The following is a 27,983-nucleotide window of genomic DNA, read 5'->3' as shown; positions in this document are numbered from 1 at the left end:
AGTCGCTCAAGCCCATTTACCTTATTGCTACCAGGTTGGGCCAAGTCAAATAAAACCAACAAATGTTTTGTTTTCTAAAAGTACCATTAACTTCATTTTTCTGCAATTAAGAACAATAATCTACATATTTTCTCTTTCCTCCTTTCATCGTTTTGCTTCTCACTTTCGTTTGATCTGATCGGAAAATGGACGAGGTAATTCTCCCTGTTCTTCATTGCTATGAATTTCTCTTTTATATTCTCCTGAATCTCACGCATTTTATTTATAATTTGCAATTTTAGTTGAATTTTGCGATTAATTTTGCCAATTTGAATTCTGTTATTGGGTGAATGCATTATATGATTATGTTCAAAATTATCGATAATTTCTACGTTTATTTGTGGAATTAATGCAAGCGCGGTGATTTAGTGAAATTTCTACGTTATTTTGCTTTGTTTTTGAATTGAATTACAATTGAAATTTCAATTTTTGCGATGTTTATGATTTTGGGCAAAATTTGTTATCTTTGAGTATTTTGCACGACAGAAACTATACCAGAGCTTTAATCCATATTACAATATCTCATTAATAGCAAGAACTTGTTTCCTTCGAGACAAATGATAGTGATATTACGCCCTTGTAATTTTGTGAAGCTTTATAGTGTGTTTTGATCGATTTTGAGGGTTTTCCTGAAGAGATGTGATGAAAAGGTGTCCAAAAATACTCCTAAACATGTATTTGTAGTGAACGTTTCGCGTTTCATTTTAGAGGTACAATGGGATTACAAAAGCCTAATGCTGGCTGTAATGCACATAACCTGTAGATATATTTTGAAAAGAATGAATAACTAAGCAAAAATGCAGCTTCATATAATATAAATGCATAATAGTGATTGGTCTTACCTTTCTTCCCCCAACCAAGAAAGAAACAAGGAAGAAATATAATATGTATTAAATGGTATGGACGATGTAAAACGTCTTCCATTCCCTATGATTCCTCCTCTATTCTCAAATTTTTCTGTTTATGTTTTGATTGGACTAGTTGTATTTGTTCAAACTTCAAAGACTATCTTTATGGGCGGCGGGTAAGTGGCATTGTCGAGCTTTGATCAATTGATCAACTAGGAACTATGAAGATTTGCAAATATTTAAAGAGTTAAATTCTTTAAGTACTCTTTTTGAAGGGAGGCTTAATCATCATGTATGTAAAAGAGTTGCCAAGTGCTAATTATAGTTTATTGACTTATATACAATAATATTGAATTCTTGATCATTGTTTGGTTTTACAATGACTTGTCAGATTAGCCTTGAGGAGCTCTGCTATTACACTGACTTATTTATGTGATATGAGATTTCTAATAAAGAGCATCATTGGACATTAAGGGGATACAATAATACGAGTATTGAATTATTGATCATTGTTGGTTTAGGGATTTTGGTTGATTGAATGTTGTGATTAAATTGATTGATAGAATTGTGCATGTGTTTGGCTTGATAGGAGTAGCTAACCTAGATTTCCAAACTGGATTGCATTGTAGTTCCTAGTGACATGACCACTTGATGTAGGGATTAAATTTATTAATTATCCATTGTGTTTGAGGTATATCTTATTTTTGAATTGTGGATAGGTAGATGTTTATAACTCTCCACTTATGACAGAAAATTTGGAAGATGTGATGAATCAGTGAGGGACACTTTTTATGAAAATGACCTAAATTACATTGATTTTGAATAGACCCCAAGCACATAATGGAATTGGAATACTTTTCTAATGTTGAAAAAAACCATGGGTGATGAAATTAGAGTGTGAGAGATAGTTCATTCTGGTTTTTGAAACACTCGTTTAGACCATGCTGCCAAAAATATGCTCAGATATTTGGTCTCGTCGTGAACTTGTCACCTACCACTTTTCAGACAGCACCCAAAAAAGGGAAGAGAGAGGGGGGGGGGGGGAGCAGATGTCTGTAATGAACTAAGACTTGTAAGCAATGTTAATACGAAGGAAGGTCTGATTTTTCATTCAATTGATAGCAAGATGATACAAATTAGTAGCTTGAGGCTACCACTCTCCTAAGCAACTTGAGGTTGCCACTCTCCAATTGTTCCTCACAAATTTCTGGATAAAAACTCCTTAATTCCAGACTACAACTCTTATACTACCAACTCTAATGGTCAATATTGGCCTTAAGGTTACATGTGAATACTTAGCTTAATTAGGACAAACCATACTAAAACATAATAAAACTAACTGCTGACTTTCCTTCTTTTCTTCTTAATTGTGTTTGTCTTCTACTCAATTGGAATTGCTCTGCCTTGAATCCTCCCCTGCTGCTGCTATCCTTGTTGTTGGACTTGGTGCCCGGAAGTCCTCCTCCTCCAATAGACCCGAATAGGCTGCCCTTGACCCGAGTTCATCACAATGTCCCACATTACTCCATAATTCTAATATATTTTGATCAAAGCAGACACAAAATACTGAGTAATAGGAATCATATTTGAAATCAAAAGCCTGCTGGTGGAGAATAGGTTTATGAAAAAGTAGGAGTTAATAGTCTGGGATTTATATAATGATTGGTAAAGAGAGACGCTTTATAATCAGAAATTTGTTTTAAAAGACAATTTGAAGGCAATTATATATTCATTCTATTGCTACAATTGTTATGCATTAAACTTTAAAATCCTATGTCTTGGTTACCATAATTAATGAGAGTCTGGGATTGGGGGTTATTGCAGGATAGTAATTTAGTAATTTTTCTAGCTATTTTTAGTGAAGAATTGGGAGGGAAAATACATATTAAGAGCAGGAGATAAAATTAGGGATTATAGGTGAGGTAATCATTCTATTTGCACTTTATATAAGCAGTAAGATAGGAATTACCAATTTACCAGTACTCTTTGAAAGAAAATTTCAAGAGTCGGTATTATCAAAGAAAAAGTTCATGTAAAAGGTGGTTCCCATTACAAAGAAAGTCTTAAAAGGTGGTTTCTTCGGAAATAGAAATACGGAGTGTATACAAGTAAAAGTTATTGTTTCATAAAAGTATGTAGACTATGTACCATATCATATACACATTCAATGTTTTTGTAATCAACAGGACAGGTTCATCTTATTTACATGTAGTTCTGCTACCTGTTTTTTAATGATATTATTTATGTTTATTGGCTTGCAGATCGAACTGAAGACTGCTCCAGCTGATTTTCGATTTCCAACTACAAATCAAACTCGACACTGTTTCACCAGATATATTGAATTCCACAGGTATGAATTCTGCTTTTTCTGGCATATCCTGCTTATGCGGATGTATGAATTCCTAATTTTGTTAAGGATACAAATACCAGATGAATCTATTCCAACCTGGATATTGTTTAATGGGTATTTATCTCAGGTGCACAGCAGCTAAGGGTGAAGAGTCCGATGCTTGTGAAAAGTTTGCCAGATTCTATCGTGCACTTTGTCCTGGTGAATGGGTAAGTCTTATTAATAATCCAATATTACAGGCTATACATGGTTTTTATTTATGAATTGCTGTACTGAGGTCAATATTATCTACAAGTTGATCTTTAAAGATCTTGTCATTAAGATCCTAGTCAACTTATTTACGTTCTTTCCTATTTCCTTCCCATGAGGACACAAATATATCCTTTTTGTTATAACCTAATAGCAAATCAACTGAAGTCATTTATCACAGCTGATTCTTTGTTGGTGCCATTCACTCTTGTTGCTGCAAACCCATATTTTAAAAATGATCTTGAAAGTCCTTTTGGCATTTTCTTGGCAAAACTTCCACCAATTGATCAATGAGCTTATCATTTCCTCCACATACCCTGTTGAAGATGGAGAAAAACATGGCGTCCATATATCTTTGTGATAACTGAAGATGGGAAACTTTCTGTCATCCATTAATTGCTTGTGCCTCATGGTATTATGGTTGTTGCAAGGAATTTTCTCTCCATGGTATTCTTATGGTTGAGAGTCGATTCCTAAGGAAAATGAAAGCTTTGCTTGTCTTATCTGTCCATTCATCATGTGACTGTAGAATCAAAAGGGCCGATTTGAATTGCAGTTAAAATTACCAGTTTTCAGTGTCTTGCTTTAACCTACTCACAACAACAGTATTTACTTCTATTTCAATCTTATATTCGCTGACTGAGGGAGATTAAATCCGATCTCTGTGCATCCATCTCAATCCAAACAAATTGAACTGACACCTATTTTAAAATACCTCCTTTATTTTACTACGCACGTAGAGAATTAAAATCATAGCTAGCACAGGACTGGAGGAGGGTTGTTCAGGATTCCAAGGATTCAAAGACAGGGTCGATACCTTTTCTTCTAAGCGCACCCTCCTCTTTCTAATGGACCTGCTCCACTGGAAATGACTAGGGTGAGGGAGGAAAGATCAAAGTATCATAAATTCATAATGGGATATATATCGTGTTCAAAAGGCTTAACAGCACCATGCTATGGAAAATTAACCAAAACCTTTTGTTTAGAACTTTTCACCATTCTCATGCTGAAACCTAGTTTATTAAAAAAAAAATGTCATATTTCTCTCTTTACCTCACTACTTAGCCAGTTAGCCCCCTCTCCTGTTCTTCGGAGATTCATATAAACACCTGTGTGCATGGTGCAACTAAGGGTATTTTCGTTTGTTTTGATGATTATTGCTCATTTAATCATCATTCATCAAATAAGCAAAAATTACCCTTGGGTGCACCTTGCACCCAGGCATATATAAGCATTTTCACCTATAATTCTCTAGCCATCATTCTTATTAGCCTTTGTTGGAATATAAAATTGGTGAATATATTAAGTGTCTTGATTTTTGTTGCCTATAATAAAAGGTTTGAAACCCCCATCCTATATTTTATTTTTGTATACTCTATCCTCTTTATGAAGAATGGTGATACTGCAGTCAAAGTGGATCCATTTCTAGAAGTTGTAACAGTGGTGGTATATGGGGACTTGGGGTAGTTGGAATAGGATGGAATGGCGGTCTGGTGGATATACGCTGAAGTTAGTGGTGGTTGGATAGAAACCACTAAAAGGTGGCACAGTTGGTTTTTGGCCATATATGATTGTTTTGTAATTACTGTAATGTTTTTCATTTTAGAGTAGTAGTACGAATAATTCCCTAATGGGTGGTTTCTTGTCCTGAATCCTTAAATTGGAACCTTAAAAACAATCTAAGTAATGATAACCAACAAAATGAGCTTAGTAATAGCAACCAACAAATTGGCTGCTATAAAAATTTTATGTTCTGTACTAATGTTTTCTCATGCAATGTTTCCTAGTGTTGTGAAGGCAATTATTTGAGACGAATATCACATATTGATGGATTCCTTGTAACTGTTGGCAGGTTGATCGCTGGAACGAGCAGAGGGAGAATGGGACTTTTCCCGGGCCTCTGTAGTCACTAAATGCTTGATAAAGATCAATCTTTTGGCACTTGGAAACTTTAAATTGCTCTCGATTTCCCTCAACTAATCACTTTTTTTTTCCTTAACTTGGCTGGATTGATATAAATTTCCATTGAAATTCTGGAATTTTATCCTCATTGCTGTCCATGTGTGACTTTCATTGTTAGTTTCAGATAATGGTTATCTTTGATTGCGTTGCTTGTGTATTGATTTTATGTTTTCGACCATGCTATTGTCAACCTGAGCTCATAAGTTGATCCAAATTTGGCTCAGAACTTCTAAGAAAGTTATCCTTTGTGAAGTTTTGAACTTGATCCAAATTAAACTTGATTTCATTTTAAATGTATAAATGAACCGAGTATATTTCCGCGCTTTGGAGTATTTTCACATCTTTGTTAACTTCCTAGAACTAGTCTTTTGGTCAAAGATTGGTGAAAGAAGTGTAAATTCATATAAACGTGTTTATAACTGCCTCATGTAGCCGTTGCATTTTGCCTTCATTTCATTTGCTAACGTAGTTTCTTCCACAATTTTACTCGTTTTTCTTTAGCAAGTAGAATATCAAACATTGTTTTTAATTCTATGGACTCTTATATAATTAGTTGCCGCGGTTAAGGTCAATACTAACCCATATTAATTCATCGAAATACTTTATAAACTACTGTATTATTTTGCTTACAATATGCATACATAAATTTTGAGAAAAAATGTAGCCATAGATTTGATCAAATAAGAAAAAGATGTCTATTCCCTCAAAAAAAAAAAAAGGGGGGGGGGGTGTCTAAATCTTCAATTCTTCACTTGGGATACACACCACTCACATGTGGGTTTTTTTGATGGGCTCAACACTCCCCCCTCTAATGTGAGTTGTCCATGGTCTAGAGCAATATATAACTCAACTTGGCTCTGAAACCATGATAAATGGGTTTGGGCCGCACCCGCAAACCAAGAGAAAGAGTCTACTTCACGAGTTCAAATGAGGTTCTATCCTAAAACCATATGGCAATAGGGGGAGTAGCCCCTTAGCCTTATAAAGTGATTAACTCTCTCTTCTTCAACCAATGTAGGACACTTACATGTGGTGATTAAATGTGGTGATACTTGGGAGATCTATTCTTCAACAACAAGTCTTTTAAAGTGTCTAATATAAAAAAAAGAAATCATTCAAAGTATCACTCAAAACAAAACCCGGATCACACACTAGTTTTGACAGAGATACTTTGGAAAGTTCAAACTTGGATATCAACTTTTCAATTTTCCTCCCCTCTTAGCTTAATTGTATGATAGAGTTTACCAAAGGGAAAAAAAAATTAATAATTCCCAAGTATGACACATTCTCTGCCCCTAATTTAAGAAATAAAATAGTTAATTGGAATAAGACCCTTAATTATATTCTATTTTAATTCCCAAAATCCAATTCCAAACTCATTAAAATAATTGTTCTTTAGGGATATCAAATTGTTGTTGAAAAAAAGAAAAGAAAAAAAGAAAGACTGGTAGTGCATTATGGCGAATAAGCCAGCTCTAAAAGATGAGGCAAACATTATATTAAGTAGCACCATATAATTTAAATTTGATGGGTCTTTAATTGCATTTGCTTGGACGACACCTTGTCAATTGTCTAACAGATAAATACAAACAACTACACCATTATTCCATTCATATCACCTTTTATTTTTTCAATTCCAACGATGCATACTTGAATTTTTTGTCACTTATAGTAGAACTATGTCCATGGGTAGCTTTAGTTTCTATTTGGTTAACATATAAATTAGGGCATGTTCTCATCGACTAAACTTAGCTAAACTGAACTGAGCCGAGCTGAGCTGAGCTGAACTGAACTGAATTAAAATGAATATTTTATAAGAGAAGGAAATTAGGAGCTGAACTGAAAATAAACGTACGAGAACAGGCCCTTAGTATACCATGAGATTATTTCCTTTAATCAAATTAAGTATGCTTTGATAGTCTCATTATACAAGTATATTTCTTATGGGTGAATCAGTGCATCATATCGAAGAGCAATAACCATTCTCATGAATTAACATGAGTTTTTTCAGTACATTTTTGTCCAAAAAGATGGATCTTGTTGAGATGAATAGTACATAATATCATTTAAAGCAGTTATTTATCTTGGCTTATCTTATCTTATTGAATTTTATTATTAAGATTTATTAGATCTCATCACAACTTATCAATAAGATGGATTATGGCTTATTTGAACTTATCAAAATTTATTTCATGTTATTTTAACTTAATAGTTCTATCTTATCTTATATACTATAGCTTAATAACTCATTAACTCTAATGTGGAGCTTGTCAAAAAAAAAAAAAAAAAAAAAAAAAAAAAAAAAAAAAACTCTAATGTGGAGGATCAACTATCAAAAATAAATAAAATAAATGTGGTTGGAAAGGTTTTTTAAAGCACCAAACCACTTAAACAAAGTCAATAAATTTGGTACTAGAGTCTAGAACCACTAATGCTAATTTCTTCCCTTTCTTTATATACTACGGAGTAAAAATCTAATTTCTACAATTATATTTTCTACTGTATTAAACATTTCTTTTGAGGAACATTTTGTATTAAACATTATGAACAAAAACTGAAAAGATTTTATTTCTGAAAGAATTGGCATTACGTACTATTGTGGCATGCACAAAAAATCTATCATTACAGTGCAGCACACTTTTTTTCTTTTTTCTTTTTCTTTTTTTTTTTGAAATACCAAATAACAGTACACTTGTTTAACGTTATTTGTTTAGTCCATATTACATAAATATTTTATTAATTTACTCTATTTAATTTATTTATTTTTATAGCAAAAATATTTCATTAATTAAAAGTCATACGACATCTACAATAGAGATTCGACTGACGTTAACAAATACATAAGATATTGAATCAAATAAAATTTTCCTTCATAAAAACTACGATGGTCGAGTAGATCTTGCAAGCATCTCCCGCTTATATCGCTGAAAATTATAGTCTTGTTGGGAGAGACAATCTAACGATCCTTTGTAGCCGTGAGGATATTTTCCTTCTGATTCATCTGTTCGTATTCGAAAACTTGATAACTTTTTCACCAACGAAATAATTTCACGACAATCCATTACATCTGCTACCATAGATTCAAAACTAAGAAATTTCTCCCTCGAAAAGAGGAGATCGGAAACCCTTTTGTTCGAGAGAGAAAAATTCCTCCCAAAAGGAGGAAGCATTATTATAAACCTAAAAAAACAATAAAGAAACAAGGATTGGGGCTTTTCACCGATTAAAATCGATGGAAGCCCCTTCAAAATTCGACAATGGAGGCTAGGGTTTTGGAGAGAGAAAGGAGGAAAAAGGAGATTTACTCTATTTAATTAATAAATCATTACATAGAACAAAACAATTAATCAACTGAAATATAGTATATAATAAACATTTTAATTTACTCCCTATTTTATTCATAGTTTTATTAATATTGATATCATTCAACATGATTTTAATGAATATTGACTAGTTCTACAACATGAAAAAAAAACAAAAAAAGACCGCGGGCAATAAAATATACTCTGTAATTTTTAAGTACAAGTATCTAGATAGCTAGCCGTCACATGCACTTAAAATAAAAAAAATTTGGCCAATAATTCTATGTAATAATCTCTCTTATTTACTAATTGAAAGTTGCAACTTGTATATGTAAATTATTTTCACTGCCAATAATATACAACAGTACAAGTATATATATTTATCATCAGCTAGAATATTCTGCCACAAAATTTTTATTATAATTTTACACATATATATTATAGACTTATAGTGAATATAATATAAATAATGTATGGGTGGTCGTATATGGTCTCATTACGACATTACCAATTGCATGCGTTCCATGCATGCCATGTGCGCATATACTAAAAACCACACTGTGCTACTAGAATATAAGAAATCCAATAATCCATGTCTTCTTTTCAGTTTTCATGCTATGTTCAAATTATGACCTTCAAATTCAAACCTACAATAATACAACAATGTCATGTTTAATTTCTAATCAATCATTAGGTACACTAGCTTTATTCTGGTATATATGCATGGTGTAAATGTGTAATAATATATATTTTTTTTAATAAAATGTCCATCCGGTTCATCGGATCGTAGCTCCGACTACATCTAAAGTCGACTCGGGTAGCACGTACACCTGGCTTATGATGGGTGAGTCTCCCAACAAGAGTTTCTACATACGGCAAGCTCGAATCCGAGACCTCCCTTAAGCGACATCAATTGTTTACCACTTGAGCCAACTCATGTTGGTTAAATGTGTAATAATATTACTCCGTTGAATTTTGTGAGAAAAAGAGGGAAGGAGTAGCAACATATTAGCTTATACATATCGCGCAAATTCTATGCTACTTTTGGAGTACCGTGGTGCATGGTACTCTAGGTTTATGTTATTTTAATATGAACTTCTTGTTATTTCAATTTATATATATGTTATTCTAAAATAAGTATACGTTATTTTATATTTGCATGTTTTTTTTTTCAACATTGATCCTTTCGCTGTACTTTAGATTTATAAAGTTCATGTTTTTTTTGATGTGAACCTCTTATTATTTCAATTTTTATATATATGTTATTATTTAAATAAGTACATGTTATTTTAATAAATGCATGTTTTTTTTTAATACATGATGTTAAACTAAATAATAAGTGAATAACATATTATTTTAGCAAAATAACACAGGGTTTTAAGCAAAATAACATAAGACTTAGACAAAATAACTCAAGTATATTGGGTATGGAGTAGTGGAGTACCGTGATCCAGGAGTATATAATACTAATTGATATATATCATGTAACTAGGAGCATGAGCAAATCTATACAGAAGAAGGATTGTCTATTGTGCACAACAATACAAGTATTAACTAAATAATTTGTTGAAAAAATGCATGACAAAAACTAAGTTATAGCTTAGCTTGATGAGTCATGACATATTCTTTTGCATTATATGCATGAATAATTTTTCAATAAATAGATCGGATACACAAAATCATAAATCATGAATTGTGTTGGTCAAACTTGGATTTTATCTTCATGACTAGTCATCAAACTGCCGTGGAATTTCCTAATTTATTCATCATAATTTGTTTAAATAAAGTGTAGACTTGAGAATGAATGTAGGTAACAACATAACACATGAACCCAAAAAAAAAAAAAAAAAAAAAAAAAAAAAAAAAAAAAAAAAAAAAAATTGAAGTTGCATTAACAAACATGTCTAAATTATTGTTTTAAGTTTTGACAAGCCGCCTTAGCTAGCTAACATATACCACGTATATGAACTTGGGAATAGAATAGACTAGGTAGATGCATGAATTACTTAATACCTAACTGCAATTTTCAGAAATCAATTAACATAGTTTACCTGATCCTTATTGACCCAAACTAAACAACCCAATCACCACATCTTACATTTGATACTATACGAGCATAAAATTAATATAATTATAACGAATGTATTCTTATTGGGATAATATCTTTTACAATATCTCCTTGATAGGTTGGTTTGTGTTGCTTGGTTATAACCTGTATCATGGAAGACCGTACCAAAAGGCAATCTACAGTGGCTAAAAGTTCTTCAGAAGCAGAATATAGATCAATGTCAACTGTGACTTGTGAGTTGAAGTGGCTAAAACAGCTTTTGAGATATTTAGGTGTGCGACATGAGAATGGCATCCACCTATGTTGTGATAGTCAATCGACATTGTACATTGTGCAGAATCCAGTTTTTCATGAATGAACAAAGCATATAGAAGCTAATTGTTACTTTGTGAGAGATGTAATTACCGATGGCAGCATCAAACCTCTATGTTTCTACTATAGTTGTTGAAGCTTAAAGGTTTTGATGATGATGAACTTAAACTAAAGCAAACTCAACTAATAAAGGTTTTCAAGTGTTTGTTTAGTTTAGGTGAAATTGATCGTGGTAATGGAAGAAGTAACTGGAACTAAGAAGACATGAAGAGATCTTTATACAAAAAGTGAAACAAAAAAGAAGAAGAGTTCTCTAACAAGAACTGAGTTCCTTAACAGGAACTTGAAGACAGCAAGCTGAGGTGTCAGTTTGAGGACAGTAAGTTCCTAAAGGAACTTAGTCTGCGTGAAGCCCAAGTAACCTATCTGTACAGAAGCGCGGCGCAGCAATATAATTTAGCTAAGGTTTTTATCTTCTAGATTTATTGTTAATATGTTAAGTAGGTTAATGCATGAGATTTATTAGAAGCGTGGCAAGTTAGCTTGGTAAATAAATTAATAAGGAAAAGATAAAAGATAGATTTTAGAAAAAGATTTTCTAAAATGTTTAATTTCTTAAAATCGATTTGTTAAAAAGATATGATTCTTTTTAACAATTTTTTTCTATCTTATTTTCCGGAAAAGATTTTCTTCAAATAAGATTTACTTAAAACCGTGTTTTAAATATAAGTTAAGTTTATTTATTTATCTTTTAGAAAACCTACTTGCTTTACAAGTCATACTTGTATAAATAGTAGAGATCGAAATGGTTTAAAGTTTTCGTGAGTTTATGCATTAAGAAATCACAGAGCATTAATTGAGTAATTAAGTTTACCAAGCTTCTAACCTTGTCATATTAGTTTTGAATTTCATGCATAGCTTGCCTATCATATACTAGGTGTCATTCATTTGTATTGGTTTGGGTTATTTGGGTGAGTTTGTTATTTTTTACATCGCATACAGATTGTGTAAGCTTCTAGTGTGAAGCTGAGAGTTTTGTATTTTGGTAGTACGAGTGAATCTAAGTGTGGGACTTAGAGTGGGTAGGATAGGGTCTTATCGAGTAGAAGTTCTGTCTGGACCTTGTGAGTAAAGGTCTGTGTATAATAGGTTGTAACTTGGTGTTTGCCCTATTATAGTGAAGTGGTTTGTGCTTGAAATCCCTAAGGTAGGGTCGGGGTTTTACTTCTAGTTGGGCCCTAGAAGGTTTCCTCGTAAAATCTGTGTGTCTTTGCAAGATCCTATATGCATTGTTTTATTATTCCGCAAAAGTAGTCAATAAGAACTCCATACATTTTCACCAAGGACGGACTTAGGAAAAGTTAAATTTGATTATTTTTACTTTGCAAGTCAAGCATTTGTGACCCATATGCTCCAACTTGAGAGGGCATATTAGGATAATATCAAATATTGTGAGATATAGTAAAAGACGTACATTATTGTGAAAGATTGTGGTGTATCTTAGGAAGTTTATCTTCAGAAAATATTAGGGCTTGCCCCCCAAGTATTCTACGTCTATATATTGATGTATTGTGGCGGTGATATGGTGGATGAGAATTACAGTGAATTTTGTGATTAATAACAATTTAACAATTCTTGAATCTTGATGCCTGGACATGATGTTTACCTATTCAATCCATAGGTTGGAAGTTTGCTCCAAGCCCCCAACAAAAAAAAAATGTTAAAGGTCCACAACATATATAATTACAATACTTCGTACAATTATTATTATGGTACATTTGATTATTTGTATTTTAATTTGAACAAAATTTGAGACATTATTGATATTTTCTTCTCAAAATTGACCCAACAAAAATATTGATACTTTTGCACCTTGACTATATAATTGTTGTTGCTTGGTATTTTCTTTGGATTCCCTACATTTCTTTAATCCTTATGATTAATTGCAGATTATTAAAAATTATGAAAAAAATTAATACGTATTATAAATTAAATTAAGCCCTCTTGTTTCTTGACTTTGAAAATGGGACAACAAATCTGACGAAGACTTGTGCTAATTTTGGTATGATTCACAGAAACAATACCTCACGTGCAAAATGATTAATTTTTTCAGCCAATAAAAATGGGTCGGATAATCTGATTATTTCTTACAACCAATTAAATAATTATGGAATAATTGTTTGAAGAAGTAGTTTATCTCTTTATTGCAATTATTATTATTTTTGTTTGGTTCTAATTTTTTTGGCTTTGTAATTCCAAATTATCACGGCATTTGGTTTATGTCACTCTCACCAGTCACACCATTGATACATACACCTTGTAATTATATAGTACAATAGAAAATTCTCACTACAAAAATACAATGAATAATAAGAAGATTTGACATGCCTAAACTTTACTCTTGTAGGCTAAAAATTGAGTTGGATGATTATGTAGTGATGTAGCAATGTCCTATAATCTAAGACACTAAAGCAAATTTATATGAATAAGGTTTATGAAATTACTGGAGTTTGTAGTTTCATAGGTAAATTAATTAGTGATGAAATGTACCTAAGCAATGCAAAGCAATAATATGTTAAGCTTGGTATTAAAATTTATGAACAAATAGAGATGGAGGATTATGACCGTATATATTTGGTTAGTTGTATCCCAATTTTTTATACATGAACTTGATATATGTTTGGATCAAATTAAATCGACCAACTCGATTTTAACTCAACAAAACACATTATTGTTGTATATAAAGTGATGAATTGATAATGTCAAAACCTTCGTGCAAATTAAAAAATACTTTCTCCGTTCTATTAATATTGCAATAATGGACTTTTTGCACTATTTATCACTCTTGTTTGACCATATAATATGAGTTATACGTTAAGCAAAATATAGTCAAGTGGAATCTTGTTGGATTCGTCTCATAAAATACTTTCACAATATCAACTTTTTATAATTTTTATTCCTACACAATTTTAGAAATTTAGCATATAAAAGGTGTTTTAGGATGCGTAATTTCCTCCTTGTTACAATATTAACAGAACGGAGGAAGTAATTTTTTACTATTTGTATTATTGTTAGGTTTAACTTTCAGTTGGATCCTTTACGTCATTTGTAGGTCAAAATTGAACATAAATAATGACTATATTATGACAATTATATTACAACATATGTATACTAGGTAGGTAAATCTTGTCGTGTCTTGGTTATATATATATATATATATATATATATATATATATATATATATATATATATTCTTTTTTTAAAAAAAAAGAAAATCCCTTAAAAGGGGCCGGGAGTAAATCACCCGGGTCAACCCAAGTCTAACACTATGGGTTAAAAAAACAAATACTCGAAGCAGGTACCTTACTTTTTAATGTGTCATATATAATTACATACTATGACATGTTTTTTTAATCCTTCTAATCATGTCAATCCTTACTTCGAACCAATTAACACAAAATCAATTTCAAAATTAACCTTTTGATGGACGTGTTTAACTAACACACCTCAAAAGTTGGCAAGCCTAGATTAGAGTGAGCCATGCATAGAAAAATAGTGTCATGTGTTATGTTGAGTCAAAATACACAAACATGAAATCCATGGCACCATAGCTGCAGCATGCATGTCCATCAAACCATATTAGTTTTATTCGATTTCATGCCTGATTGTGTGCATTGTGCATGTCACACACTCACACAATTGACACAAGTCACACAATCCACCTCTCATATATTGTGTTATACATACTCATCTTAAGTAATTTCGTGTCATGTTATATCTGCTTAATTCTACCTCATTACGCTCGTTCACCTCATAAGTCCTCATTCTTTACAAGCACCAACTCAACTCGAAATTTCCACAATTCTCTCCTTAATATAATGTCAATATCATATACAAGTTGTCAACTCTCATTTTTATAAGATAAAACAATATTACCAAATACCAATTCATTTTCCTCACATTAGTCATCATCCTCTTCAAAATAACTCAACCTACCTTCACCAACCAATCATATCCCCACATCAAACCCAAAAAAAATTCCAAATCCAAATCAAAACCGATTTACCATTAGAGATCTAAATTCAAATAACCTGGTCGAGTTCAAATGAGCCGGATCAAATCAAACCAAATTTAAATTTAAGTCATATCAAAGCATTACCCATTCACAAGTCGAGATTAAACCGAATTACTTTTAACCACAACAGTCAAGTCAACCTTCCGCGTGTTAGCGCGTCACCCCAAAATCCGTTACAACCTCCTCCTCGTCTTCTCTTCCATTCCACTTCACCTTCTTCGAAACCGTCATTTTCTCTCTCCTCCTCCTCTACAAATACCCTCTTCTTCCTCCCCCATTTTCTCTCTCCTAAACACCGCCATTAACAACCCCAATTTTCTCTCTCCTCAAAACCTCCATTAACACACAAGATAAAACCACCATGAAGTGCTCAAACAGCCTCGTCGGACTCCTGAACTTCGTGACCTTCCTCCTCTCCATCCCCATCCTCGGCGGCGGCATCTGGCTCGCTCACAAAGCTACAACCGACTGCGAAAAATACCTCGAAAAACCCGTTATCGCACTCGGCGTCTTCCTCCTCGTCGTCTCTCTCGCTGGATTCATCGGCGCTTGTTGTCGCGTTAATTGGCTTCTCTGGGTTTACCTTGTTGTCATGTTTATTCTCATCGTTATTCTGTTTTGTTTCACCATTTTTGCGTTTGTTGTTACCAACAAAGGTGCTGGTGAAGTTGTTAGTAATCGTGGGTATAAGGAGTATAAGCTTGGTGATTACTCCAATTGGTTGCAGAAAAGGGTTGATAATTCTAAGAACTGGAATCGAATTAGGAGTTGTTTGATTGATGGTAAAGTTTGTCAGAAACTTGCTCAAGAACGTAATACTGGTGCTACTGAATTCTTTGCCAAACATTTGTCTCCTATTGAGGTATAATTTTTGTTTCTTTTTTTGAATTTTTTGATCTTAGTTTGTGAATTTTGCTGTATTTTGATCTGCTTATTTTCAGGGTTTTTCTTGGTTTTTGTTTTTACTTCATGGATTTTCTGGGTTTGTGTAGTTGTTGTGTTTGTTTTGAATTTTTGATATGTTTATGTTCTAGTAATTTTCTGGGTTCTTGATTAGAATTATAGATAGTAATTATTTAGTTATGATTCTTGTTCAAGAAGTGGGTTTATGATAATTAACTCATATTCTTTTGGGTCTGAAATTTGATTGAATTTGTTCTATAATTTTTGGGTGAATTTAGGATTAACTTTAGGCAATTATGAGAACATGATGATTCAATTTTTGAACTGAATTGAGAAGTTTTGTCTTGTGGAATATGTGCTGTAGTATGCTTTTGCATGAGTTTCTGTATATTCTTTTTGCAGATCTTCTGAAAAGTTGAGAACCTTTTTACAGAATTTTCTACCACTTTCATACTCTATACCTTTATATTTAAGTTTCTCTTTTTTGTTCCTTTTAATCTAAAATTCAGAAATTGGTAGGAAAATGTTAAAAAGTTTCAATTATTAATTGTTTACACTAATTTGATCTTTGGTTAGACTTTGGTTTATTTTATGAGTGTTTAGTCAGATTTATTAGATTAATTTGAAGTTGTCTTTGATTTTTCTGTCAATTATTTGATTAATTAAGTATAGCCTTTTTGTTTGTTATCATGAAATGGTCTTTTGCTTTGTAGGACTTTTTCTCTTTGTTGGATATAAAATTGAAAATTCTTTTTGTATTTCTTGGTCATTCCTATTTGAATCATTAGTTTTACAACTCTTGATAAGGTTAGATGTTTTTGTGTCACATCAATTGCAATTTGCAAGTGTTTAGATATTTACTCTTTAGGTACTGTCTATTTTAAGTTTTGTCTAGTTTGATGTCATTTTTATTTTATAACAATCTGAGCCAAACCGAGCTGAGCCTAGCCCTAAATTGGATTTAGTTTGTATTGCTTGAGATTTCGCCGTCATACAAAATCAACTGATATTGAGTTTGAGATTACTAATTACTTTGCTTTTTTTTTTTTTTTTTTTTTTTTTTTTTTTTTTTTTTTTTTCACATTCTACTATGCCTCTTTGCATTTTGTTAAGTACTTAAGTAAATGATTCATTTTTATCAGGGTGTCTGAGATCTACTCTGTATAATAATCAAATTGTTTATAAGATATTCTTGCTTTGTACTGAACATCTATCAATTGCATTATGCAGTCTGGTTGCTGTAAGCCCCCAGAAGACTGCCAATTTGCATATGAAAGCCCAACCAGCTGGACTAAGAATGGCAATGTCACTTCAAACAATCCCGACTGTGGTGCCTGGAACAACGACCCATCCACTCTCTGCTATGACTGCACTTCATGCAAAGCCGGGTTTCTGCAGAACCTCAAGAGTGACTGGAAAAGGGTTGCTGTTATCAATATCGTATTTCTTGTCTTCCTCATCATCGTTTATTCTATCGGTTGCTGTGCTTTCCGCAACAACAGGTGGGACAGTGCTGATCCATGGAAGCCATATCGCTGATTGTGATGATCTTTAGATGATCAGTTCTTAGTCAGTACTATTACTTAGAATGTTATCTGTACAGATGTTAGATCTGTTTTGATACTATCTGGTTCAAATTTTTTTTTTTTTAATCTCTGCATAGCTTGTGTTTGTCTATTATTTTCATACACTAGTAGTAGTGTATATGGACATACGGTTTATATGTTAGTCATGTTGCTGTGTATATTGATCACTTTGTTCTATACTATGACAGAGCTTCTCATTTGGCGTGTTCATAGCTCATTGTTTATACTCTATTTGATTTATCTCGTTCTTGATAACTGCTGATACTGTTTCGAAAGTTTTACCTGTATAACTGTATTGTGTCCAAAGAAGTGGCGAGAACCACTTAACTTTGCTACATTGATAGAGTTATGAGCTACTGTTTCGAAAGTTTAACCTGTAACTGTATTGTGAACTAAGAAGTGGCGAGTAACCACTTAACTTTGCTACATTGATAAGAGTTATGAGCCGGACCTGTAGCATGAAAGCACAAGTGTGTTTTAAGCACAGCATGCCTGAATGCTATATGTTCAAAAATTATACTGTAACAAAGATATCCGAACTTAGCAAAATTAATTGACTAATAATACACTACCAAAATGCATCCATTACACATACATTCTATGGAGATATGTACTAATGAACACCACCTAGCTATTACAATTTTGATCACAAAATTGAATGTGATTTTACAACTCTACAATCAACTAACATAAACCTTGTCAGTAGTAGTATTATTATCAGCTGTCAAAAGTGGTTGCTCCAAATCAATTTTACCACCTATCTTTTCTTGGGCTATTATAGTTGGACATTTTTCTGATGTAAGAACCAGATTTTCCCTTAGCTCTTCAGATTTGCCCCACAACACGACGTATAAGCCAATGATCACAGCAATAGCACCTAGTAAACTGAGAGGAAATCAAGTTAAAACTCTGTTAATTGCATTACAGCCTTACAGATTTACAGCTACCAAAAACAGAACAAACTATCAACAATATTGACATCAATTGTAAAAACTGATCTTTTGTTCATGTAGTTACCTGCCAAGGTAGATTTCTTCGTGGAGAAAAATACAGGCTAGAACTGTAGTTATGACAGTGGCTAGAGGAGTAAACATAGCAGAGTAAAATGGACCTCTACGCGAGATACACCAGGATTGAATGAAGAATTGTACCCCTGATCCCATAACACCCTACAGATTAAACCATCCATGCCACATTTGTCAGTAGATAATCTTGTATACAGACAGTGTATTGCTACAGATTTAAGGCTAATACTATAAAATCGGTCTAGATTGTAGTCTTATATACATACCGAGAAAATGCAACAAGTGAGTTCAAGTCCTGAACTTAAATTCCAAGAAACAGGATCAGGCTCTAAGAACAAGGCAACGGCACCAGTTTGCAGCATTGATAGGAAACACATCCATGCTGAAAGAGATATGTGATCAGGGTAACGCGCATTAACAGGCACCTGATTTTACAAATAGACGAATATAAGTAGTGGCAATAATGGAAAACAAATCATTATAACCACATAAAAGTTGAAATGTACCTGCAAAATGAGCCAAAAGGACCAGCAACAACTACTAGCAAGGAGACATAGAACGCCCAACAACCAGGCATTGTCAACCGCATACAAATGCAGCAATGCAGAATTGAGTGGTGGAAGTTGAGTATTAAGTAGCTTAGGACCTCTCAACAACGCCATAGAAATTGCTCCTGCCACGCAGAAGGTCGTTCCTAGTATCTTTGCTGCACTGCTTAGTGTCCTTAAGTTCACTTGCTCCAACCTATTATTTCAAGCAAAGTTTGTGGAAAGATTTTATTTCTCATTTGAACTTTAACACTTTTATACTACAGAATTAGTCTCACAATTTCATAAATATTACACTGATCACTACACCTTTATGTGAGATGAGATGTTTGAAATTCGGGATGACTGAACATGTTGTATACACTTACTTTTAGATTGTGGATGCTATGAGTAGATCACAAGTTGGACTATTAGCCAAAATCATGAAACACCTCAATATTTGAACTTTGTTAAAGAAAGGATTATCATATTAGTCTAATTTACCACAAAAAAAATAATGATTGTAACTCATCTCATAGATTTTCCTAAGCGCACCATTAGTAAGTTTAGATAAGTAAAATTCAGCTGAATAGAATACACCCTTGAATATCTCTCTTACTGTGCAGTCATAAAGGTGACAGCAGGGATCAAGTTGTATGTTGCACTTGCAATTGATGAGGAAGCCAAATATAATCCTTCAAAGTACATGTTCTGATTCAGAGTAACCCTGTTTTTACATTAATATCAAATTAGTATTTGGAAACAAAATCAAAAAGATTTAATAACACTTAATATTTGATTTGGTCAATCATTAAGATGTTAATTAAATATCATATGTACTCAGTATTAAGACAACATACCCAATAAAAGCTGTGATGAACACCAAAAGAAAGCTCTTAAAACCCATACTTGGCATAGTACTGGCGGCGAGTCTCCTCATTGGTTTATAGATTTGTTTCTATCAGATGATGACTAGGATTTCTGTCATTAGTTGCTTCTCTTATATTTTTCATCTACTATATATAGTCATGAGCTCATGATCTAACTACGAAGGTGTGTTATAAGTTTTCATCCTAAATTGATAAACCAAGATTATCATACTCCTTAATTACTCGTTATTCCGTAACCCGTAGGTATGCCATATGAGGTAAAAGTTTCTAAATTGTCGCATGAAAGAAGCTCGTTCAAGTTTGATTTTGTCCTTTTATTTTTCGCTTAGTTAGATTTCATATCTTCAAGTAAGATAGTTTTAAGAAAAATAGAAAAGTTTAATTTAATAAGACTTATTCTAGTTCAAATTACATCTAAATTAAGCTTTTATAAATTATGATAAGTTTTGGTAAGTTCAGATAAGTTTTATAAGATCAGATATAATATTTTACTGTAATCGAGATATTACTATGAGTATTGAACAAATATTGATGAATGTATTATGGATAATTATTTTCTTTCAATTCTCTTAGTTTAAAATTTCAATTATGTAAGCCTTAAAACTCAACAATATACTTGTATACTAGTAACTTATATTTAGCTTTAATTTTGTTAAAGCTTAATGCATTTAGACTAGGACAATAAGTTATTATTACAAATTATTATCATGTGCAATTTTGTAATTTTAAATAATTTACCCTCATTAGTACTACGTAAAAACAAAATATAAAAAAACAAAAAGAAACGGGTCAAGATTGCATCATTTCACAATTGACACAAGTGAAATTTTCCCCCTACTATACCTTCCTTAATTGACTAAGCTACCTTGTCCTTGCTACCACTTGCCAGCTTGCCTTCCACCAAAATATGACTAAGCTGATTTCCTTCCACCTAAAAATGACTTAAGATTGTTAGGAATTACTTTCCATTTTGGTTAATATAGCCATTGTTTCTATTTACAGAAATTATAATGTAAGACAATCCAGCCAAATAAGCTCACATGCAAACTTGATTGCAAAGATCAATTTGATATGTGTTCAATTGCATGTACAAATCATACCTTTAAAGAACAACTCATAATGGCTGTTGGTGGGGACTATAGATAATAGTGGTGGGACCTAAAAGTATTTCCAAATCCTTCTAATTTACCGATTTATTTCCTCCGTCTCCTTTTGTTTGCCCATTAATTTGATTCTTAAGTAACTGTAATAAGATATAATTACTACACTCTTTTACTTATTTTTGGTGAAGTTTCCAGTAACAAGTTGTATAATTTAACATTGGAAAGACCAAACAATCTAAAAGGGCAAGTGAAGATGTTAGTAATGGATACGACTATACGAATATTTAACTACGGGTACAAACTATGATGCTCATTAAATCAGGGTCGTCCTAACCTTTTTGGAGGTCCTGTGCAAAAATGGAGTATAAAATTTGGCTTATGAATTTTCTCTAGTCACGGCTTATTTTTTAATACAACAAACAAAAATAATTAAAATACATTTTGTAAAAAAAAAATGACTTTAGTGAGAATTGAACCACAGACCCCTTGCCAGTATAGATGTCGGAGCTCATGAAATCACTAAGCCACAACTAATATGCATTAATAATTCTACAGCATATATTACTTATACATTTTTAATGATCTGAGGTCCTGAGCGGCCACTCACACTGTACACCCTAATGGCCGGCCTTGGCTTCTAGCATTGTGTTTAGGCCGACCGTGCGTAGCTAGGATAACCAACTCAATACCTCATGTCCACATGTACATGGCATGGCTCAGCCCGAAACAATCTCAATAGGTTAACTCTTGAGTCTGTACGACCGACTCTGATAGAGGACAAGTCTGTTAGGAGTGCCAAATATTTCTTAGGTTTTCCTAAATTCTTTTGCAAATAAGCTAGACTAGAGTGACCTATGAACTTATGAAGAACATCACGTTAACTTGATAGTTGATACTCATATATGGCCACATGGGTGTTATATTAAGCTGAGACTCATTTGAATTGGGCTTAGAGGCTACTGAGATCCATAGGCAAGTGTTTTGCAAGGCCCATATAAGGTGGGCTGCTTGATATGGGCTGGGTTAATACTAAGAGGCTGCGCAAACATGTTTTGTTACATTATGAGGTTATGCCACATCTGCCCTCAAGATTCAAGGTCTCAAAGATGCATGGTGTGTCACGTGTGTGCATGAACGGTTTAACAACATCATATCCGTGCATGAATACACAAACTTTTTGCACCATCGTCCGATCGTCCATGCATAAGGATATTCGGTCTAGGGTTGGCAATCCCTGACCCGACCCGATAACACGAACGAACCCGACCCGAAGTTATTGAGAGAAACTCGAACCCGATCCGAACTCGAATAACCCGAATTCAACCCGATTAGACCAAAATTTCATATTTCGTAATATTATTAAGTTTTACACTATTTTTTATTGTTTCTAAGCATAACCCAAAATCGACCTGAAATCTGACCCGAATCCGACCCACTGACACGAATTGCCACCCCACCCCTAACTCGGTCAATGTTATAGGCAGAGGCGAATCTATGATACTAAGTCTGAGCACTTAGTGAATACTCCTTTCGTTCCTATTTTTTTTTGCCATATTAGACTTTATATGGACTTTAAGACGCATCTTGCAACGTACATAACTTTATTTCTATATGCGTATTATTAAAACTTGATAGTAATAAGATATATAAATAAGACGAATCCAATAATACCCCACACGACTATATTATCTTTTTTATTAATTAATGAGAATTTATGGTTAAGGTTTTTAAAGTTTTGACCCAATAGGACAAAAAAAATAGGAACAAAGAGAGTAATTATGTAGGCATAATCTTTTATATTATCAATATAATTGAGTTTTAAACCAAAAAAAGAAAACTAAAATATGTTTGGTGGGGCTCGCGCCACCTAGTCACCCACCTAGGTCCGCAATTATATCGGTCATAGGGTTACTATGGGCTTGTTCATATTTACTGAATTGAACTGAACTGAGCTGAAATGAATTTTTTATGAGAGAAGAAATTAAAAGTTGAACATTAATGAACTAAACTGAAATTATTATTGGAGATGAACTGAACATACTGAGCTAAAATTAAGCTGAAGTGAACACGTCCATCACATTTATAGGGGTTATATACTTAGTAATATAGGGGTTAATTACTAGTGTTGTAAATTAAAGGTGACTTGGTTTGCATAATAGGGTTACTCTTTTTGTACAAGTGTTGGCATAAATAATTTGATTTTTTTTTAATACAAAAAAAAACTTAATTATGTAAGGTTTGTGACTTTTTTTAATTGAGTTTTTTTTATTGATGTTATTTTTTTAGAGTACTAAGGAGAAATGTATACTTTGAATTAATCATTTTACAAATTGGTCTAAATTTGGCAAAATTGCTAAAGAAGTTATTTTTTTTTTTTTTTTTTGGCTGTTATGCTATTATTATGCAACTTGCGGAGTATTATTTAGGGATATAACGAGTATAAACTTCGTGTTTCATATGAATACAAAATGGAAGATAATGCTCAAACATCTTACAAGTATTAATTAATAACATATCATCTACCAAATTATTTATATTATTAATCTCATCTAGCTGAGAAATAAAAATAATAACCCAATACAATGGCATGTATCAACAACATATTAATCAACAAAATTGACACTACTCGATGGCATCTAATTAGTAATGTGCTCTGCTATATTACATACATGATACATGTAAGATGTAACATCTGTCCAAATAGAGTTTGGACAAAAAAATGGACTATAAGTACATTTTAAAGAAATAAAGAATAATATAATAAATACTTGGTTTAAGTTACAGCTAAATCTAATTAAACTTGTTCAGTACAATTATCTGTCAATAATAATGGCTGTTCCAGATCATCAACAATCTTAAAGCTTGGTGCTTTTGGTGGATCACTTTCAAAATCTTCATATTCTATATTTTCTCTCTTTTCCTTTGCTTTACCCCATAGCACAATGTACAAGCCAATGATCACCCCAACACCACCTAATAAACTGAAAAAAATAACCAACAAAACAATTCACTTTGTTAGGATTAACGGGAATTTATGACAAAATCACGTATAATTTACATCATTCAGTATGTTAATGTTACCATAGTTTTACACATATAGTCGTCGTTATGTTAGGGTTAAATTTACCATTTCTCAATTTATATATACGTGTTTGAAAACTAATTAAAAAGTTTCTTATACTCCGTAATATATAAGAAACGGACGATGATATTAAGTATGTCGTAGTACCTGCCAACGTAGAGTTCTTCGTGGAGAACAATGCATGCCAAGACAGTTGTGATGACGGTGCATAGAGGGTTAAACATGGCTGAGTAGAGAGGACCTCTCTTCGAGATACACCAGGCTTGTGCAAAGAATTGAACTCCGGATCCAAATATTCCCTAATAAAACAGATAAAAGAATATGACCTTCAAGATTAGGTTTATTATTATTATTTTATGTATATATGCATTCTCAATTCAAAATTCAAATACAGAATACTCCGTAAAAGATACATAGTACTCCATCTATATATATGTAGGTATAAGTTTTGATTATTCATACTAACGTTTTTTTTTTTAAAATATATTGTATGTACAAAGACCCTATAATATGTTAATTATACATACCGAAAAGAAGCAACAAGTGAGTTCAAGATTTGAGGTCATATTCCAATCTTCTGGATCGTGGTCTAAGAACAAGGCGATTGCCCCGGATTGTAACATAGAGAAGAAACACATCCAAGCAGACAGAGATAAGGGGTTAGGGTAACACGCAGTCAATGGTACCTGTTTATGAAACATATACAATTAATAAATAAACCTTAATTATGATATATGTATGGTTATTTATGGAACATGTCAAAATAGTATACTTGTGTACGTACGTGACTTTTATTTTTGATCTATAATATAAAGTAAAAGTATTATTTAAGGACGAAGAGAGTCCTACCTGCAAAATGAGCCAGAATGACCAGCAACACATACTAGCAAAGATAAAGAGACAACCAATCAACCAAGTGTCATCACCTCCAAAAGAGTTGAGCAAAAGAGAGTTGGTTGATGGTGGGAGTTTGACGTTGTTTAGTAATTTAGAGCCTCTGAGAAAAGCCATGCAGGCTGCTCCAACTACGCAAAAGATTGTCCCTAACATCTTTGCCATGCTGCTTAACTTCTTCATATGCACTTGTTCTAGCCTACATTATTTCATGCATTATAGTAATAACAGTTAGTTTAATTATTTTCTCAAAAAATAATGAATTTTATGAAGTAAAATTAATTCCAAATGATGACAAAAATGTATACATATGTGACACTGTGGTTGATGTTAGATCGTCATTTTACCAGTATTTATTCTGTTCACCTTATTTTCACTTATTTTATATCCAATAAGTTTAGTGAAGTTCAATTAAGTTATCATCATAAGATTATTTAAGTTCTGATAAGTGATAATCAGGTGAATATATAGAATACGCTCTAATGGTTTCACATTTCATATTCTTCTGTAAAAGTTGTACTATCCTATAATTTTAGCTTCTTATTAGCATACTATTGTTTTGTAATGTAACTTATGAGATTTAATTATTAATTATATAAGAACTGCCACTTTTTTATTAGTGTACAATTGTGATTATATATGACTTTTTTTCTTTCTGAAACAAGCATGTTTATCTATCTCTATCTGTTCGTTTGAGCGTGTTTCCTCTCATATATTATATGCAAAAGTAAGTTTTAACAAATAGATCAAATAGTTATACGAGTATGTGTGTAAGTTATACGGTATATTATGACAGTATATTGATTATGTTTAATTAAAATGAATGTGTTGATTTGATGAAATCCTACTATTATGTCCCTCAATTCAATTCCAAATAATTTTTATGTTTTTATTGATTTTCACAATTGTATGATCTTATATAGTATCCCTTAAATAGTCATCATGTTTTTTTTTTTTTTTTTTTTTTTTTTTTTTTTTTTTTTTTGAGGGTATGGTGACATCTGCTTTTAAATTGAAATGTTTCCAACTTTCTTGGAAAGGCTTATTCTAGGATCACAATTATTTTTTAAGAAAATTCTTTTAATTTCTATGTATTTAGTTGCGACAGATTCTTTAATAGTTGAGTAATTTAATTATTGTGACAGGTCTTACAAGTTGGAATTTTGTGATGAAATAATAGATTGGTCATTCATATATATGTAACTTAATTTTTTTTTTTTTTTTTTTTTTAAACCTATATGTAACTTAATTAGTTACCCCATAATAGCTGCTATCAAGAATGTAACGGCAGGGACCAAATTAGACATGGCGCTTGCTATTGATGATGAAGCCAAAAATAATCCTTGGAAGTACATTGTTTGATTCAACACCACTCTGAAAAAAATAATATAATAAGCGCCCAATAATTATTAGACCGAAAATGAAAAAAATTGACAATTATATGTGTACTCTCTCCGCCCGAATTTAACATTATTTGTCATTTAATATAAGTTACAATATAGACATGACAAATAATGTTTGTAGATGGAGTAGCTTATAATTTTCGAGCTTGTTCATTTATTTATTGAACACAACAAAATAAAAACAAGAAATTGACATACCCAACGAAAGCAGTGACAAAGATTAGAAGAAAGGTCCTAAATCCCATCCAAGAACCACTTGATGATTTTCCCCTGCAAATTAAACAATAATACAACAAGAGTTTTCTTAAACTTCAATATAAAAACAATACTCCACTTTTTAAAGTTAAAAATAGAAGTCAAGAGCTATGTACAGTTTACGTGGCTGAAATATTTTTTTACACGTTTATCAAAATTGATTGAAACATATACTTCGTAAAAAGTATTCCAGCCACCATCTTTTTCAACTTTTAACTTCACAGACGAATAGAAGCTGAATTAAACCAAAATCCAACGTATGCCTAGTAGCACGACCATTTTTAACACAACAAAAACAATTTGACCATGAAGCACAGAAGAATTGAGAACGAAATTGATGTTAGTGCTTACCTTGCAAAGAAAGCAACAGGACACATGAAGAAAGTGGCAATAGCTTGCCTATAAAACATAAAGACTCTAGGATTCATGCCCTTAACAAGGGCAGCCCTACTTAAAAGTGCCATAATTGCAAATATACATTGCAATAACACCATTACTATCGCTGGTAATTGATCTTCCATCTTTCCCATCTTTGTTATGTCTTCTCTAATTAATTTAATTTTCTCGTTCACTTTGTATGTATATTATTATTTACAATAATATGTGAGGAGCTAGTGAGTTATAAATATTGTTTAAGACCGTTTTTATACTGAGATTATAAAGCTTATTATGATATATAGTACGTACAACTAACTAAAGTAATAATAAAATAGAATCAAGGAAATTATTTGAAAAGACAAAAGATGTTGTGTTATGTTGTTTTAAATTATATTAATATGCATGATTCTAGAGTGATTTAGCCTTTATAATCATTTATAAATCGGTGGATCTTACAATTTGGCAATTATAATGAGTCAAAAAGCCCTAAATTTTTTATTTAAAAAAGGAGTAGAACTCTTATGAAGGTTGTTAAAGGAAGGTAGAAATATTATAATTAGTGAATGTATGTGTTGGCTGCCATAAGGTGCACAGTCATTAGTGACTAAGCTAGCCAACAACTGAATTTGTACAAGAATTTTACAATTTCATGTGATGTATGGGGGCGCTGAACTAGGAAACCATCACGATATTTCTGGTAAAGTTATACTCTCTGTCTCAATTTTATAAGTA

General features: G+C 32.4%; 4 protein-coding genes across 4 annotated transcripts; 2 read left to right on the top strand and 2 right to left on the bottom strand.

Annotated features, from left to right (window-relative positions):
• Nucleotides 1-54: 54 nt before the first annotated feature.
• LOC110698292 (cytochrome c oxidase subunit 6b-2) lies at nt 55-5,734 on the top strand. Its single transcript, XM_021875697.1, has 4 exons — nt 55-194; nt 3,149-3,237; nt 3,365-3,446; nt 5,339-5,734. The coding sequence occupies exons 1-4, from the start codon at nt 186-188 to the stop codon at nt 5,390-5,392; spliced, it is 234 nt and encodes a 77-aa protein (XP_021731389.1). The 5' UTR covers nt 55-185; the 3' UTR covers nt 5,393-5,734.
• Nucleotides 5,735-15,318: 9,584 nt separating this feature from the next.
• LOC110698291 (tetraspanin-8-like) lies at nt 15,319-17,891 on the top strand. The gene is made up of 2 exons (XM_021875696.1): nt 15,319-16,067; nt 17,339-17,891. The coding sequence occupies exons 1-2, from the start codon at nt 15,567-15,569 to the stop codon at nt 17,645-17,647; spliced, it is 810 nt and encodes a 269-aa protein (XP_021731388.1). The 5' UTR covers nt 15,319-15,566; the 3' UTR covers nt 17,648-17,891.
• On the bottom strand, nt 17,735-20,251 carry LOC110698290 (WAT1-related protein At4g30420-like). The gene is made up of 6 exons (XM_021875695.1): nt 20,107-20,251; nt 19,866-19,973; nt 19,226-19,463; nt 18,986-19,144; nt 18,712-18,863; nt 17,735-18,579 (listed from the first exon to the last, which is right to left on the bottom strand). The coding sequence occupies exons 1-6, from the start codon at nt 20,184-20,186 to the stop codon at nt 18,375-18,377; spliced, it is 942 nt and encodes a 313-aa protein (XP_021731387.1). The 5' UTR covers nt 20,187-20,251; the 3' UTR covers nt 17,735-18,374.
• A 3,397-nt stretch (nt 20,252-23,648) lies between these two features.
• On the bottom strand, nt 23,649-27,484 carry LOC110698324 (WAT1-related protein At4g30420-like). The gene is made up of 7 exons (XM_021875736.1): nt 27,225-27,484; nt 26,817-26,888; nt 26,473-26,589; nt 25,171-25,414; nt 24,849-25,007; nt 24,469-24,620; nt 23,649-24,220 (listed from the first exon to the last, which is right to left on the bottom strand). The coding sequence occupies exons 1-7, from the start codon at nt 27,401-27,403 to the stop codon at nt 24,034-24,036; spliced, it is 1,110 nt and encodes a 369-aa protein (XP_021731428.1). The 5' UTR covers nt 27,404-27,484; the 3' UTR covers nt 23,649-24,033.
• Nucleotides 27,485-27,983: the final 499 nt, after the last annotated feature.

The sequence above is a fragment of the Chenopodium quinoa genome, unplaced genomic scaffold (assembly GCF_001683475.1).
Source record: "Chenopodium quinoa cultivar QQ74 unplaced genomic scaffold, ASM168347v1, whole genome shotgun sequence".
In the NCBI taxonomy this organism is placed as follows: domain Eukaryota; kingdom Viridiplantae; phylum Streptophyta; class Magnoliopsida; order Caryophyllales; family Amaranthaceae; genus Chenopodium; species Chenopodium quinoa.
The sequence above is the reverse complement of the archived record's forward strand: the minus strand, read 5'-3'. Positions and strand labels throughout refer to the sequence as shown.

Excerpts from the sequence above, each read along its gene's own strand:
- LOC110698292 (XM_021875697.1), top strand. Across the intron at positions 3,238-3,364 it reads AGATATATTGAATTCCACAG|GTGCACAGCAGCTAAGGGTG; the intron begins GTATGAATTCTG and ends TATTTATCTCAG. Across the intron at positions 3,447-5,338 it reads CACTTTGTCCTGGTGAATGG|GTTGATCGCTGGAACGAGCA; the intron begins GTAAGTCTTATT and ends AACTGTTGGCAG.
- LOC110698291 (XM_021875696.1), top strand. The coding sequence starts at position 15,567 with ATGAAGTGCTCAAACAGCCTCGTCGGACTCCTGAACTTCGTGACCTTC. Across the intron at positions 16,068-17,338 it reads AACATTTGTCTCCTATTGAG|TCTGGTTGCTGTAAGCCCCC; the intron begins GTATAATTTTTG and ends TGCATTATGCAG.
- LOC110698290 (XM_021875695.1), bottom strand. The coding sequence starts at position 20,186 with ATGAGGAGACTCGCCGCCAGTACTATGCCAAGTATGGGTTTTAAGAGC. Across the intron at positions 19,145-19,225 it reads CCTTTTGGCTCATTTTGCAG|GTGCCTGTTAATGCGCGTTA; the intron begins GTACATTTCAAC and ends TTGTAAAATCAG. Across the intron at positions 18,864-18,985 it reads TCACTTGTTGCATTTTCTCG|GGTGTTATGGGATCAGGGGT; the intron begins GTATGTATATAA and ends TTTAATCTGTAG.
- LOC110698324 (XM_021875736.1), bottom strand. The coding sequence starts at position 27,403 with ATGGGAAAGATGGAAGATCAATTACCAGCGATAGTAATGGTGTTATTG. Across the intron at positions 25,008-25,170 it reads CATTCTGGCTCATTTTGCAG|GTACCATTGACTGCGTGTTA; the intron begins GTAGGACTCTCT and ends TTTCATAAACAG. Across the intron at positions 24,221-24,468 it reads GAAGAACTCTACGTTGGCAG|TTTATTAGGTGGTGTTGGGG; the intron begins GTACTACGACAT and ends TATTTTTTTCAG.